Consider the following 16349-nt stretch of genomic DNA (forward strand, 5'->3'; position numbering starts at 1 on the left):
ACCTGAGCCGAAGGCAGACGCCTAACGACTGAGCCACCCAGACGCCCGAATAGACATGTCTTTAAAGTTATCAGCATTAAATGTGAAACTTTTATACCAAAATTTACTTAAGCTCAAATAAGTTCGTGTTATCTGTGTTGCATTTTGTTAGCAAAAAGATGACTTAAAAGGATGGTTAATCATGTCTGTCTCAAAGTTTTCACAGGAAATTGTTAAAATAGCTTTCAAAGTCTTTGGTAACCTGAAACTTTAAAGTTTTGCTTTGATGATAAATATGATTAAATTCACTGGATATCTATGTCTTTTCCAAACAGAATAAGGTGCTAAATCATTGATTACTGAACCTAAGTTTGTGCTATTGACTTCTTATTGCAAAGAAACTAAAGATATTTGAGTCTGTTGATAAATATGCTTTGTACTTAATAGATTCATAAGTTTGCCATCTAAAGAATTCTGGTGTAGTTCACAACTGGTTACTACTTAGTCTTCACTGGAGACTAAGGTTTCTAAAGAATGCAAAATTCTACTAAATGTAATTAAGACTGATGGGAAAAAAGGAAGAAATGCTATATGTAAGAAAGATCGAAGGAATGGGAATACGTTTTTATTGAAGGTAAAAGAAGGTAATTTTGTCCTAAATGAGACTGGTTGTTTGGAAAGAAATGGCTTAGGACAAAAATCTAAATGCAAAAGAAAGTTGTAGGTTTGTGAAGGGAAATCTTTGGAAAGGAATTTTAGGTGTGGTCAGGATGTACTAAGATTAAAATAAAGGGATTTTTAAAAAAGATTTTATTTATTTATTTGTCAGAGAGAGAGAGAGAGCACAAGTAGTGGGGAGCGGCAGGCAGAAGGTGAAGCAGGCTCCCGGTTGAGCAGGGAGCCCGACATGGGACTCAATCCCAGGACCCTGGGATCATGACCTGAGCCAAAGGCAGAAGCTTACCAACAGCCACCCAGGCATCCCTAAAATAAAGGGATTTTAAAAGTACAGTGGTATAAGATTGAAATTCTCTGTTCAAAAAAAGTTTTCTTGATTTATTGGTCTGCTTGTGATAAGAAAATGTAAACAAAGGTTTTTTTTTTCTGTTTTGTCTGCCCAGAAAACCAGTTTCTATGTTTTATGGTTATCAGGTCTTTGATTACTTGGTTAAAACTTCTCAATATTAAAGAGCTAAGTTTTGCTAACAACTAGGTAACCCTACATTTTGCCTTTGGAATCTCTTATTGTCATATTGGCTAAATTAAAAAAAAAAAATTGAGTTTTGTAATGATCTGTAATCCTATCCTGGTATGTGCTATAACTTTCTAAGGTTTAAACAATTTTCCCAAAATTTAAATTGTAAATGGAGTCTCTTTAACTCATTAGGCCTTTTTACCTGGTATGTTAAGTTACTCTGGAAACTTTGTTGAACAAATAATAAGCCTTAGGTTACATTTGGGTAAATGCTATAACTATTCTAGAGATGATATGCAGTTCCTAAAGTTTTATTATGTTCTGGTAAAAGACCATTACTCAATATTTTGATTATTAAAGTGTTATGTGTCACAGAAATAATCAGATTTCCTTGCCAGCCATATTGTAATCTCTCATCAGATCTGCAACCATGTCCATTTTTGAGTCTTTTGTCATTTACAGCTATTGTTCTTACTCTCTTGTAAAATGGTTCATCTTTAAGGAGATTCATAAAAAGGGCTTTTAGGACAAATACAGGTACTCAGTATCTTTAAGATCATAAAACTGAAATGGGTAAGAATTTCCAGAACTAACTAAAGCTGTATTCAAACTAAACAAGAATAGTAACACGGGACTAAATGAATTGGGAAAAATGATTATAGTTTTTTTGTAACTCTTGGTTGAAACATTCCTGGTTCTCTAATATTTGCTCTTCCAGACTAGGGGACCTTTCTCTTAAGACATCAGTGATATAAAGAAATAATAATAAAACAAATTAAAGCATACCTGAACCCTCTGAAATTCAAAAGATCTCAGTAAGTATTCTTTCTTCCTTGGCAATCAGAGTCATTTGCATAAATTCAGTAAGAATCTGTTCTCCTTGTAACAGGACACCATTGGAAACATTGGTTATTTTACCAAGGCTTTGACTGGAATGTCATATTTGAGAGACGTGCATAGACTCAGATACGACCAAACATCTTTAAGGAACTGAGGTTGACTTTATGAAACATGGGCTGAGCCATAAAGCCCCTTGGAAATGCTGGCCTGATACCTTGCTTACAGAATTCCCAGGAGCCTCCCCAGGTGAGTAAAGAATGTCACTTCCTGGCAGGTGCAGGAACCTCAGGATACTTTGGGGACCTCGAGAAGAGGAATTTGCCCAAATCTACAGGTATTGCAGACATGTCTGATGGCAAGTCCTTGGCTTGGCTTCTGGCCTGGAGAGGCTACTAAAAGTTCAATATAAGCAGATTCTAGCAAAGCAGATTCTAAAAGATATGATCAAACATTCTTGCTGAGCTTATGTAAATAATTAAGCCAAGTTTGTTAAAACTGGACTTGTTCTGCAAACAAATTAGTCTTGATTTGGCTCTCTCTGGAAATGAGGGTTATTTTATAGAAAAACTATGCTTCAATAACCCACCTTTGCAGATATTAAATCCTAGTTTTGATTATCCTTAAATGTTGTTTGCCTAAGCTAGACAACTTGAGGTAAACCAGAAAAATTGCCACAGCAGCTCATGTATGGACAATCTTCTTGCTTGTTATTCTTTGGGGATAATAACAGGACCCCATGGGCATATGCACTTTTAAACAGCTGAAAAAAAATGGATTTGATTCCCCAACAATTGTGTAACACAACCGGCACCTTGACCAGTTCTGTGTGGCTGGGGTGACGAAATCGCTCCTTAAAACCCAGAGCATACCCCATTCCATGGGGTTAACTAAGGACTTGGGGAGATAATGGATGACCCCATTTTCTTTATGACTAAATTGGATGGTACACTTGGGGATGCCCTTTTCTCTTGAGACAAGTCTTCTCCCACTTTCCAGTGATTCCTTATAATTAGGATATTAAGGCTGGACCTCAAACAAAAAGGGCTTTTTTATTTTAAAGATTTTATTCATTTATTTGTCAGAGAGAGAGGGAGAGCACAAGCAAGGGGAGCGGCAGGCAGAGGGAGAGGGAGAAGCAGGCTCCCCGCGGAGCAAGGAGCCTGATGCCGGACTCCATCCCAGGACCCTGGGATCATGACCCGAGCCAAAGGCAGATGCTTAACCAACTGAGCCAACCAACTGAGCCACCCAGGAGTCCCCAAAAAGGCTTCTTGGTGGTTTTATTCCTTAGTCGTATTTATCCTAAAAGCCACCTCTAGTGAGGTACAATTACAAACACAGGTTTTAGCCAAGCATGTAACAGCCCTCCTGGTAAAGGAGCCTCCAAGCTCACTATGGGACAGTCCCAGATTGTAATGACTTCACATCAGGTCCAGAGTGCCTTAGAGACCAAAAGCCACCAATGGATGATGGGAGGCTGGCTTATTAAAAACCAGGTTAGGCTTATAGATATGCCTGGAATTATACTTGAAACCTGTCAGACTTTAAGCCCAGCTACCCTTATGCCTGAACCTGACCATCATCCTTCTATAGAGCATAACTGTTCAGAGGTTACTGATCTTGTTTATTCTAGGCGACCAGATTAAAGATGCCCCTATTAAAAATGTAGATGACAGCTGGTTTGCCAATGGCGGTATTTCACGGAAAAGGGAACAAGAAAGCTGGGTATGCTATAGTCAGTCTAATTCAGACTGCTGAGGCCAAAGCCCTGTCAACAAATGTATCTGCCCCCAAAAGCAGTTAATAGTGTCCACCTGTGCTTTGCAATTGGCAAAAGCCTTAAAAATTAGTATGTATACTGACTCCAAATATGCCTTCCTAGTCCTACATGCCCATGGAGCAATTTAAAGAAAAGGGGGTTATTATCAAGCCGTAACTCCCCAATCAAATATGGGCCTGAAATTATTACACAAATTCAAAGGATGGCCCCCTAAAACTGAATAGCCCTTGAAATCCTGACTGCAGTTCAAGGAGGCCCAAAATTAGATGGCTGGCTCCTAACAGACCCAATGGTTATATGGGGCTCTAACCTGTGTCCATAGCTTCCCCCAGGCTGGATAGGCCGCTGGACTCTGGGTTTTGCCTGGATGCACTGACGCATTATTAAAACCATTACCCACCCAGCCAACCTTCCAAATTTAAAATGATGGTGGACATGTTCTATGTCTCATTGGTATGACCACCTAGCATCCATCCCTCTTTGGGACTGGAGGATGTTGTTTGGCACTTGGAAGCTCTATTAATAATAAGTACATGGTCAAAGCCCTAAATAACACCCGAAGTAGCATTTCTCTATTAAATACTAAAGTAATACAAATGCGTGAAGCAGTTTTACAAAATAGAATGGCATTAGATGTTTTAACTGTCGCACAAAGTAGAACTTGTGCTATCATAAAGACAGAATGCTGTGTATACATTCCAGATTACCACAAAAATATTTCTGGGTTTCTAACTGATATGAATATTCAAACTGACGCTTTAAATGATCTCTCTTTCCTTTAGTGATTGCTTTAAACTCCTGGACTGGAGGAAAATTATCAAAGGTCAACTATCAAAGATCTTTTAGTCAAATTTCTCTTTCTCATTATAACATTAACCGTATTTTGTTGTCATTTCTGGCGTCTCTCTGCCTAGTGCCAAGACTCCTTCACTACCATAGCATCCAGGCCACAGACAATGTTTCTACTAAAGGAGGTTCATATGTGTTGTCCACGTTGGATTCAGCTGCCTCCCCCTTTAGTAACTCCCCTATATGTTCCCCAACGGACCAATAAGGACCCACAGGTAGGAACATTTCTATACCCCTATTCAGCAGGAAGAAGTTACATATGAGACCATCCACATTCAAAACTTAAAGACTGAAGGGTCAAAACTGTTCAAGGGGGGGAAATGATGAGGGTGCAGACAGCTAGCTGAGGACAAAGCCCTCCCCCCGCTACTCCTGGGTGAGATCTGTGTGACATTCCTCCAGGAAGCTATGAGCCGTCCTAATGTTAATGCCTTGCAAGAGGGAAAACCAACCTTAACTTGACAACAGCTAGGCCTCCAGTATCCTGAGGGTCTTCCTTAGCATTTGAAAGTTCTCTTAAAAACCTCCCTTTTCCTCACCTCCCCCAACACCCAAGTATATCATCAGCTGCCCCTCACAACTCCTGGGCTGCAGCTCTTTCTACCCACTGGTCCTGTCCCCGTGCTTTAATAAAACCACCATTTTGCACCAAAGACATCTCAAGAATTCTTCCTTGGTCCTCGACTCGGGACATCACCCCACCAAACCTGACCTACATTCCAAAATTACATCACAAAGACCGTCTCTACCAGGCCTGGAAAGAGCCAAACCGCATCAGAGACAATACATCTCTCACCGCTGCTCCAAAAGTAAGCGAAGTCCTGCATTCCTTCCCCGAGATAAGAGCCCAAACCCCAAGCAGTGGATACCGGCTCTCAGAGCAGGCCCTTCGCCTCTTCCCCACTCCCAACAGTCACCTCTGCGGGATTAAAATGGGAAGTCTCAGCCCCCAGAGGAGCACTGGCTTCATCACCCTCACCTTGGATGCAGGTGTTCTAGGAATGCTTTCTACCTACTCTGGGCAACCTTACGCTCGTCTTTACAGGCAATGACCGAGCTCCCCTCTGAATATTCATCCTAACCCTGCATGAAAGAAGCCCACCCACAGCCGCCAGGGGAGCAGCGCATCTGAAGTTATTCCCTGCGGTCCCCTCATCCGCTGCAAGTCAAGTTTCCTTCGTGGGACAACTCACCTGCTTAGTCTCCACCTGTAAGTGACCAAGGAGCAGGCTCCCGTTAGGTCGCACACCCGCCCGGATCCCAGCCTCCCCCTCCCCCTCGTCGCTGCCTCCCTCCCCAGTCCCACCCGCCGAGGACGCAGGTGCGGACCCAGGGGCACGGGGAGGCCCCCTACCGCGGCCGCTTCCACTTCGTCCTGGCTGGTTCGATCCACGCCTCCGGCCCCCGCGCTCATCATGTCGGGGCCCCGCTCCCGGATCTCCGGGCGTCCTCCCCGCCGCGCTCCGCCACACCTGGGCTGCGCAGGACTGGAGCGCGGCAGCCGGCACCGGCTGAGAGCCGCACCTACGGGGCTACCAGGGCCCTCCCTCGGGCCTGATTGGATGGTATACAGGCCCCGCGCTCCGATTGGGCGATGTTTCAGGTTCTGAGACCTGATTGGATGGGGTTTCGGCGTTAACTCCCCGGGGCCCTGATTGGGCGTTTCTCCGGGACACCGAGCTCCCCGCACCGTGAAAGGACAGCCTGCGGCCCTTCACGTTCTGATTGGACGGTAATCCCGGCACCGCCCCTGTGGTCCCCGATTGGGCAGATCTCCCAGGCCCCGCCTCCTGTGTCCTGACTGACAGGCTGGCGCTACCCGCGTGTCTCATCTGCCTGCCGGGAGTTCGGCTCCCAACAGAATGGACTCCTGGCCGGCCGACCCGCCTGCGTCCTCCTTCTGTCCCGGGAATCTGACTCAGTTTCTCCGCGGAGCCTCCCTTGTGCGGCGCCCCATCAGGATGTGACAGAGCAGAGGGGCCCGGTGATCCTTATGTCCGTGGTCGCCACGGGGGCGAGGGACAGTGCACCTGTTCCGTGTTTAAGCACATCTCAAGAACCGGTGACGTCATCGCAGGGAAGGCGCGGTCTCGCTGGGTTTTGACCTGACCCTTTGACACCGCGAGGCCCCGCCCCCCATCACACCCCGACTTCTCTGGGTCCTGCGTGTGTCCCTGCTTCATTCCTTTTTTGTGGCTGAGTAATACTCGGTCCTGTGTATATGCTGCACTGGTCATCCATCCAAGCTGGTGGACAGTTGAGAAATTTCCCTCTTTTGCAGGTGTTGAATAGTTTTGCACCTCGCATTCATGTACACATATCTGTTTCAGTTTAGGTAGGACTGGGATACTTGGGTCACATTGTAATTCTGGGTTTAACTTATTGAGGAACCACCAAACTTCTTCCACATCAGCTGCTGGAGTTTAATTCCGATCACCCATGAACAAGCGTTCCAATTTCCCCACATTCTCACTGATGCTTGTTTTCTGAATTCTGGATTCTAGCCATCCTACTGAGTGGGAAGTGGTATCTCATTGCGGTTTTGACTTGCATTTCCCTTGTTAGTGACGTTGAGAATCTTTGAACGTATTTATTAGACATCTCTGTGTCATCTTAAAAGTAATATCTATACGTTTTGCTCAGTACTTAACTGGGTCGTTTGAGTTTTTGTTATTCAGATAGGAGTTCTTTGTGTATTCTGGATAATAAAATCTTATCACATATGTGATTTAGAAATATGTTCTCTCATTTTCTGAGTGTCCTTTCACTCTTTTTTTTTTTTTTTTTTAAAGATTTATTATTTTTAGAGAGAGAGAGCGAGACCATGCGGGGGGTAGGGGCAGAGGGAGAGAAAGAATCTCAGGCAGACTGCCCACTGAGTGCAGAGCCCGCCTCGGGGATTGAACATATTTCCCAGAATTCCTGTCTGATGATTCTAGGTGGTAATTCAGCAGTAGTCTAACTTGCATGAGTATTGAGAGTACAAATAAAGATGCCCTAGTCTAGGGTTGGGGTCACCATACAGATGGACCGATGCATAGGGGCTTGTTTGGCAACAGATTGCAGCCCATTGTTCTAAAGAGTAGCCTGTCAATCAGGCATGTACCCAAACCAAACACCATTCTTTTCCCTTCTATTTTCTTAGCGGTCCTGACTTCTACTTCATCTCCACGATCTCCCCGATCCTGGATCAGATTCTATGGTCAGAAGTCCACAGCTCTGGGTGTTCCACCCAGCCCCACTGTGGCCACCAGGCCACCAATTTAGGCTATCACACTTTTGGATTTTCTCTGGGAACTCAACTGCCTCAATGTGAACACTTTGCCAAGGACAAAAGGCAACCTTAGCTTAACATTAGCCCAACCTCCAGGATCCTGTATGTCTCCTTTAACATACAAAAATTCCTTAGGAAACTTCCTTTATTTCTAACCCCTTCCCCAAGATACATGTGGGCAATCATCCTCCAGTGTATGGCCCACTGATATACACCTGAAATATCTCTTAAGGTTTTACTAGACAGTAATAAATGACCTTTTCCTAACCACAGCTAGCCCCTCAAGGTCCTGGGAACCTTGATAACAAATTCCTTAGACATTTATGCTATCCCTAAGCCCCTTCCAACTTGAAAGTATATAATCAATCACTCCTCACAACCCTAGTGCTCTTTCTGCCCACAGCTCCTATCACCATGCTTAATAAAACCACACTCTTTGCACCAAAGACATCTCAAGAATTCTTTCTTGGGGCGCCTGAGTGGCTATATTGGTCAAGCGTCTGCCTTTGGCTCAGGTCGTGATCCCAGAGTTCTGGGATTGAGCCCCCCGTCGGGCTCCCTGTTTGTGGGAAGCCTGCTTCTCCCTCTCCTCCCTGTTCATGCTCTCTCTCAGATAAATAAAATCTTAAAAAAAAAATTCTTTCTTGACCATTAGCTTCCAGATCCCAACATTTCACATCATTTTGGCACTGAAATATGGAGCTTGAGTCTTCTCACCTGGACTCCAAGCCTCAGTGCAAACTTGGTAATTTCTCTACTCTTCCTTTATGTCCACGTCATCAAATTTTCAAGAAGTATGGTCCTTTGGGAAAACATTCATGTCGATTGGTCAGGCTGCAATCCTCTAGCCCATGGCTACTGTTCGGGGAGGAGGAAGCCTACCTCTTGGCTGGAAGTTAGTACCATGGCTGGAATAGTAGTAAGATCCAGAAACTTGATGCCCTGTCTTTATTCCTGTCCTTATGCAAAGTTGTCTGTCTTGGGCACGGGACAGCCACCTAAGTAACCAGGAGAGTTGCCAATCTTAAGACTCCCATGTAAAGTTTCATCATTGGTCTAATGTGATCCCCTTCACATCCCTGGTCTAGCTGCTTCTGTCTATGAGATCTTTGCCCAGAGCTGACCAAAACCAATAACTGATTGAATTAAAACCCAACCAGGGAAGTTTCCTAGGAAAGTTGGCTGTAAAAGACTACCCGTGTTGGAAGGTTGCTTAGTCCATGATGGATTTGTGTCTTTTGTTTTCTGGCAATGTCCCCTACTACTTCAATTACAACTTTAGGTAATTTCCCCTTGTAAAACTTTTGTAGTGTTTTCCATGGGTTACAAATGGTGGGTTCTTCACGGCACAGCACAGTATCACAGTCCATTCACTGGCTACAATGCGACGGGGAATTGGAGGGACACTAGCATCCTTCCTACAGGGCCTTTATACCAGGGCGCTGATCATAGCAATTTCATTTGAGGGAGGCTTCTGGTCACTTTGACACCAGGAATTTCTCACATATCCTGTGTGGCACCTCACCCGAGAGTTGGGGGGGTGGGTAGTTTTGGTAATGGACCTCTGTACTTTTCTATGAAAATGGGATCATCTTTTTCAGTTCCCAAGATCTCTCCCTGGAAACAATTCAGATTGCAAAATTTAGGAAAAGACTGATCTCCTGTTACACTGCATGGCCTCAGTATGATCTATCAGTTGGATCTCTTCTGCAGGAAACAGGGCAATCAGATGGAGGTATGCAATGTCCAGGCCCTCTAGCACTAAAACAGGACCCTGACCTAAGGGCCTCTTGTGGAATATGTTTGATTATTAACCAGGTTAATAAACTCCCTCCTGACATATTGGATAATAATTACCTAAATAAGCTTCCTCCTGATAAATCCAGGTGGCTGAAGGAAACACCATCCCTAAGGAGGGGCATGCTGACACTCTCACTGTTCCTCTTCCTAATAGACATAGGGGCTTCTCCCTCATTCATTTCCCAGGTTAATGGCCACAATTTGAGCCACCTGTGGTTAGTCTACCTCAGGACGGTGACTTTGAGGAATATTCCCAACCAGCTACCAAAACTCCCTTCGTTTCAAGGAAGCTCCCTGTCTTCTCCAGTCCAACATGGACTGCATATTTCCACATTGGTGGAAAAACATTGTGTCTGGTCATCTGTCTGAGCTGATGATGTTTAGAACCGGCAATCTCATTCTCTGCCCTCTGGCAGCACTTCACCTCTTCTGCCCCCCCACCCCCATTTATATACCAGCTTGTGTATGGACCGCATAACTGGTTCCCATACCATGCTCAGTGCCTCCAGCACCATTGGCTCCTACTTCCATCCTTGCTATCAAGAAGTGAAGAGCATCGGGGCGCCTGGGTGGCTCAGTCGTTAAGCGTCTGCCTTCGGCTCAGGTCATGATCCCGGGGTCCTGGGATCGAGCCCCGCATCAGGGCTCCTTGCTCTGCGGGAGGCCTGCTTCTCCCTCTCCCACTCCCCCTGCTTGTGTTCCCTCTCTCGCTGTGTCTCTCTCTGTCAAATAAATAAATAAAAAAAAATCTTTATAAAAAAAAAAAAAAGAAGTGAAGAGCATCCCCTTGGACTTAACACCGCCCACTTCAGATTTCCCCACAGGTGCCCCAGCTAAAATTGTCAAAAGATTGACAATGGGGAACAAAGTGATTTTTAAGTGGACCCAGGTGGAACATAATTCGGTATTGCAACTAAATTAACTATGTTGGTTTAATTAAGATAGACATGTCTTTAGAGTTACCAACATTAAATATGAAACTTTCATTCTACCAAGATTTACTGAAGGTCAAATAAGCTCATGATTTCTGTTGCAATTTGTTAGCCAAGAGATGACTTATGGGTACCTGGGTGGCTCGATTGTTTGAGCGACTGGCTCTTGATTTTGGCTCAGGTTATGATCTCAGGGTCCCAGGATGTCCCAGCATCAGGCTCCTTGCCCAGTGGGGGGTCCGCTTTTCTCCCTCTCCTTCTGCCCCTCCCTGTGCATTCTCTCTCTCAAATAAATAAATACATCTTAAAAACAAAACAAAACAAGATGACTTAAAATGATGGTTCACTTTGACTCAGTTTCATCAGCAATTGTTAAAATAGCTTTTGAAGTCCTTGATAACCTGAAACTTTCAAGTTTTGCTTGGATGATAAGTTGGATTGAATTTATTGGCCATCTAAGTCTTTTCCATATGAGATAAAATCCTAAAGCATTGATTACTGTAGACAGGTTTGTGCTTCCGGCTTCTTATTGCAGAGAAACGGAGGGTATTTGGGTCTGTTGGAAAACATGCTTTGTGCTTAAATGATTCATAAATTTGCCATCTAAAGAACTCTAGTGTAACAGTTCACAATTGATTACTACTTCATTTCCCTTGGAGACTAAGGTTTCTAACAGTTAAAATTCTGCTAAATGTAATTAAGACTGATGGAAATTAGGGAAGCGACTGTGTATGTAGGAAAGTAGGAGATACGTAAGGAAGATATAAGGAATAGAGTTCATATTTTTTTTGAAGGAAAAAGAAAATAATTTTGCCCTAAAATGAGACTGTTTGTTTAGAAAGAAATGGCTTTGGACAAAATCTGAATGCAAAGGGAAGTTCTAGAAAGTTTGTGAAAGGAAATCTTTGAGAAGGAATTTTATGTGTGGTGAAGAGACTGAGATTTAAATGAATGGACAATGTTATAAGATTGAAATTCTGTCTTCTGTTAAAAAGACAAACTTTTCTTGTACTGTTGGTCTGTTCTTGATAAGAAAATGTAAATGAAATTGTTTTCTCTTTTGTCTGCCCAGAAAAAACAGTTTCCATGTTTTGTCTTCATCAGGTCTTTGATGAAAACTAATCCTATTTAGGCATGTGCTTTAAAACTTTCTAAGGTGTAAACAAACTTCTCCAAGATGTAAATTGTAAACAAGGTCTCTTTGAATAATTAGGATTGTTACTTGGTATGTTATGTTCTGGTATAAGGTCATCACCTGGTATTCTGATTATTGAAATGTTATGTGTCACAGAAATAACTGAATTTCCTTGTCAATTGCATCATAACGAACTCTCATTAATAATGTCTATTTTGGAGTTTTTTCATTTATAATTGTTCCCATGCTCTTGCAAAGTCTGTTTCATCTTCAAAGAGATTCATAAAAAGGGCTTTTGACAAAGACAGGTATTGGATATCTTTCAGATCCTAAAACTGAAATGGGTAAGAATTCCCATTTCAAAATTCAAAATTCAAAAGCTGCGTTCAAACTGAAGGAGAATTAATAACATGGAACTAAATGAACTGAAGAAAATGGTTATAGTTTTGTGACTCTTACTTCAAACATTACTGCTAATCTAATATTTGCTCTTCCAGATTAAGGAAACTTTCTCTTAAGGTATCTATCACTTACAGAAATGTGATAAAGTAATCATTTCTGAATGAATTGAAGCATTTAATTTTTCTCTCTACCTGAACCCTCTGAAATTCAAAAGATCTCAGTAAGTATTCTTTCTTCCAGGGCAATTATAATCATTTGAATAAGTTCAATAAGAATCTGTTCAACTTGTAACAGGACACCATTGAAAACATTGGTTATTTTACCAAGGCTTTGACTGGAATGTCGTATCTGAGAGAGACATGTATAGACCCAGCTATGACCAGACAGCTTTAAGAAATTGAGGTTGACTTTATAAAATATGGAGCCAGAAAGCCCCTTGGGAATGTTGGCCTGATACCCTGCTTACAGAATTCCCAGGAGTCTCCCCAGGTAAGTGAAGAATGTCTCCTCCTGGCAGGTGCAGGAACCTCAGGATATTGTGGGGACCTTGAGAAAAGGAATTCACACAAATCTAAAGGTATTACAGGCATGTCTGATGGCAAGTACTTGGCTTCTGGCCTAGGGAGAATACTAAAAGTTCAATCTAGATTCCATATAAAAAGTTCCAGCAAAGCAGATTTTAAAAGATCTATATGGCCAATCACCATTCTTACTGAGCTTATGTAAATAATCGGGCCAAATTTGTTAAAATTGGACTTGTATTGCGAATGAATTAGTCTTTTTTTTTTTTTTAAGATTTTATTTATTTATTTGACAGAGAGAGAGCGGGAGCAGGAACACAAGCAGGGGGAGTGGGAGAGGGAGAAGCAGGCTCCCCGCCGAGCAGGGAGTCCAATGTGGGGCTCGATCCCAGGACCCTGGGATCATGACCTGAGCCGAAGGCAGACGCTTAACGACTGAGCCACCCAGGCGCCCTGCAAATGAATTAGTCTTGATTTGGCTAATAATCATCCTGAAAATAATGCTGATTTTAGAGAGTAAAGAAAAATTGTGTTTCAATAACACACCTTTACCGTTGTTAAATTCTAGTTCTGATTATCTCTGAATGTTTGTTGTTTGCCTAAGCTAGACAACTTGAGGTGAATTTAAGAAAAATATCCACAACAGCTCATGAATAGACAATCTTCTTGCTTGTTATTCTGTGAGGATAATAACAGTACCCGAGGGACATATGATTGTTTAAACAGCTGGAAGATGGAATGGATCCCCCAACAACTGTGTAACTCAAGGAACACCTTGGCCAATTCTGTGTGGTTGGGATGGCAAAATCACTCCTCAAGCCAGCGTGCACTGCACTCCATGGGGTTAGCTATGATGGGTGGCCTCACTGTACTTACGAGGATTGGATGATGCACTCGGGGATGCCCTATGTCTGGGACAAGTCTTCTCCCACTTCCCAGTGATTCCTCATAATTAGGATATCGTCAAGGCTGGACCTCAAGCAAAGAGGGCTTCTTGATGGTTTTGACCCTCAGCCGTGTTTGTCCCAGGAACTGTCTCTAGTGATGTAAAATTGCAAGTGGAGGCTTTAGCCAAGCACATAGCCACCTGAACCAAATCCAGGTATACACTGGATGGGATACGTCAAATCTGGGATAAGTAGTTATGGCTTACCCCCACAGTGGGACAGTTAAGCCAAAAGGCAATTCTATGCTAGGGAAAAAAGAAAACATAGTTGTAACACATGAACAAACAGCACACAGCAGTTACAAAGGCTGTCATCAGAAGTATGCTCACAAATCAGTGTTCTCTAGGCCACGATGGGTTTGCCACTGACTGGACAAGGAGGCCCAGAATTAGATGGCTGGCTCCTAACAGGCCCAGTGGCTGTGTGGCCCTAACCCGTGGCCATGGCTGCCCCCAGGCTGGATAGCCCACTGTACTCTGGGTTCTGCCTGGATGCACGGACCCATTATTAAAACCATTACCAACCCAGCCAACCTTCCACATTTAAAACAATGGTGGACACATTCTTTGTCCTTCATTGGTATAACCACCTAGCATCTATCTTTATTCCCTCTTTAGGACTGAAGGATGTCATTTAATAAGCATACAACAAAGCCCTAACTAACACTCAAAATAGCATTTCTCTATTAAATAATGAAGTAACACAATGTGTAAAGCAGTTTTACAAAACAGAATGCAGGAGATGTGTTAACCGCTGCACAAGGTAGAATTTGTGCTATGATAAAAACAGAAGGCTGTGTATACGTTCCAGATTATCACAAAAATATTTCTGGGTTTCTACCTGACCTGAGTACTCAAACAGGCGCTTTAACAATCCCTCTCTTTCCTTTAGTGATGATTGGACTCCTGGACTGTAAGATTATTTGTCAACTATGAAATCACTCTTATTTGGGCTTCTTTCTTCTTTCTTCCTTTTCCTTCTCCTTTCTTCTTTGTTACAATAATTATGCTTTGCTCTTTTCTGCCATGTCTCTCCACCTGGTGCCGAGACTCCTTCACTGCCATTAGGTCAAGCCAACAGATGATCCTTTCCACTAGAGGAGTTCCATACATGTGGTCTCCCTTGGATTCAGCAGCCTCTGCCTTTTGTAACTCCTATATATGTAAGTCCCCAACTGACCAAACTAGACCCATAGGTAGGGACATCTCTACACCCCCACTGAGCAGGATGAAGTTACAGAAGATAAGACCTTCCACCCTCAGCAACTCTAAGATTTAAGGGTCACAACTGCTCAGGGGAAATGATGTGGAGAATGAACGCAAAAGAAAAATTAAATTTTCTTACAACCTACAAACCATTGGCAAGTCCTTAAGACAGGCAGTGACATTCCTCTAGGAACTCACTGCCCTGATGTTAATACTTTACTAAGGGCAAAAGGCAACCTTAGCTTAATATTAGCCCTACTTCCATGATCCTGTCAGTCTCCTTTAACATATAAAAATCCCTTAGGAAACTTCCTTTAACTCTACCCCCCAAGATATATATTAACAATCATCCTCCAAGCCTATGGCTCACTGGTATACACCTGAAGGGTCTCAGAACTAAGGTTTTACTAGACAGTAATAAATGACTTTTTCTAATAACAGCTAGTCCCTCAAGGTCCTTAAAACTTTGATACCAAATTCCTTAGAGACTTAGGCTATCCCTAATTGCCTCTCAACTTGAAAATATATAACCAGCCACCCTCACAACCCCAGTGCAGCTTGTTCTGCCCCTGGGTCCTGTCCCTGTGCTTTGATAAAACTACGCTCTTTGCTCTAAAGATGATTCCAAGTTCTTTCTTGACCATTAGCTTCCAGACCCCATTTCACATTATTCCTACCTGGAACTGTGCTGGCCTTCGGACCAACTCCTTTTGAAAACCAGCCTGTTCCTGTTGAAAGAGTGGTTTTTAGGAATTTCTCTTTTTGTTCTAAAGAAAAAGCTTAGAAATGGGATCCCAGCCATCAAAATGCTTTGTCCCCATTTTGTGGTGCCCTCTGGTGTTGTGTTTAAAAACTATGGTCTCCTCGCATGCATTTCTAACTAAATGGACTAAACACAAGAATTTAGGGCGCCTGGGTGGCTCAGTTGGTTAAACAACTGCCTTCGGCTCAGGTCATGATCCTGGAGTCCCGGGATCGAGTCCCACATCGGGCTCCCTGCTCGGCGAGGAGCCTGCTCCTCCCTCTGACCCTCCCCCCTCTCATGTACTCTCTCTCATTCTCACTCTCTCAAATAAATAAATCTTTAAAAAATAAAAAAATAAAAAAAAAACACAAGAATTTAGAACATCAATGGTCCTTATGGGGAACTTTTGATGTCCCCAAATTGACTCTTATCAAAACTGAATTGAACAGCCATGGCTCTACAGTTGTCAAAACCAGATAGGATGCCTACTTCAATGGGTATTTTGAAGCTTCCAAACACTATCAGGACCTAATGTTGCTTCTCTGCAAAACACTACTTCTAAATTAACAGAGGCAAACCTTTGAAAGGTATCAAAATGGCTTCTGATCCTCTTTGTCCCTCCTCCATCTTGTCTCCAGAGAATTGCAACCACCTGGTGTGCAGACCAGGCCTCCAGTGCCCTCTTCCTCTCTTCTCTCTGCCCCATCCCTGCCTCCTCCTTCTAATCCTTTCTCTGAAGGTCCCT

The 16349-nt window shown here is 43.1% G+C and overlaps 1 protein-coding gene across 3 annotated transcripts in view; it reads right to left on the bottom strand.

Annotated features, from left to right (window-relative positions):
• Positions 1-16349, bottom strand: part of LOC118550787 (uncharacterized) — a 106840-nt gene that overhangs the window by 63220 nt on the left and 27271 nt on the right. Inside the window, exon 1 of one of the 3 annotated variants that reach the window (XM_078057736.1) lies at positions 5998-6162. The exons of 1 other annotated variant lie outside the window; for it this stretch is intronic. In XM_078057736.1, the coding sequence (XP_077913862.1) occupies positions 5998-6060 (63 nt within the window). In that variant the 5' untranslated portion in view covers positions 6061-6162. Of the gene's footprint in view, positions 1-5997; positions 6163-16349 lie in introns of those variants that run through there. One more of the 3 variants, XM_036100949.2, reaches the window with a different exon arrangement.

The sequence above is a fragment of the Halichoerus grypus genome, chromosome 1, assembly GCF_964656455.1.
Source record: "Halichoerus grypus chromosome 1, mHalGry1.hap1.1, whole genome shotgun sequence".
NCBI classification, from domain to species: Eukaryota; Metazoa; Chordata; class Mammalia; order Carnivora; family Phocidae; genus Halichoerus; species Halichoerus grypus.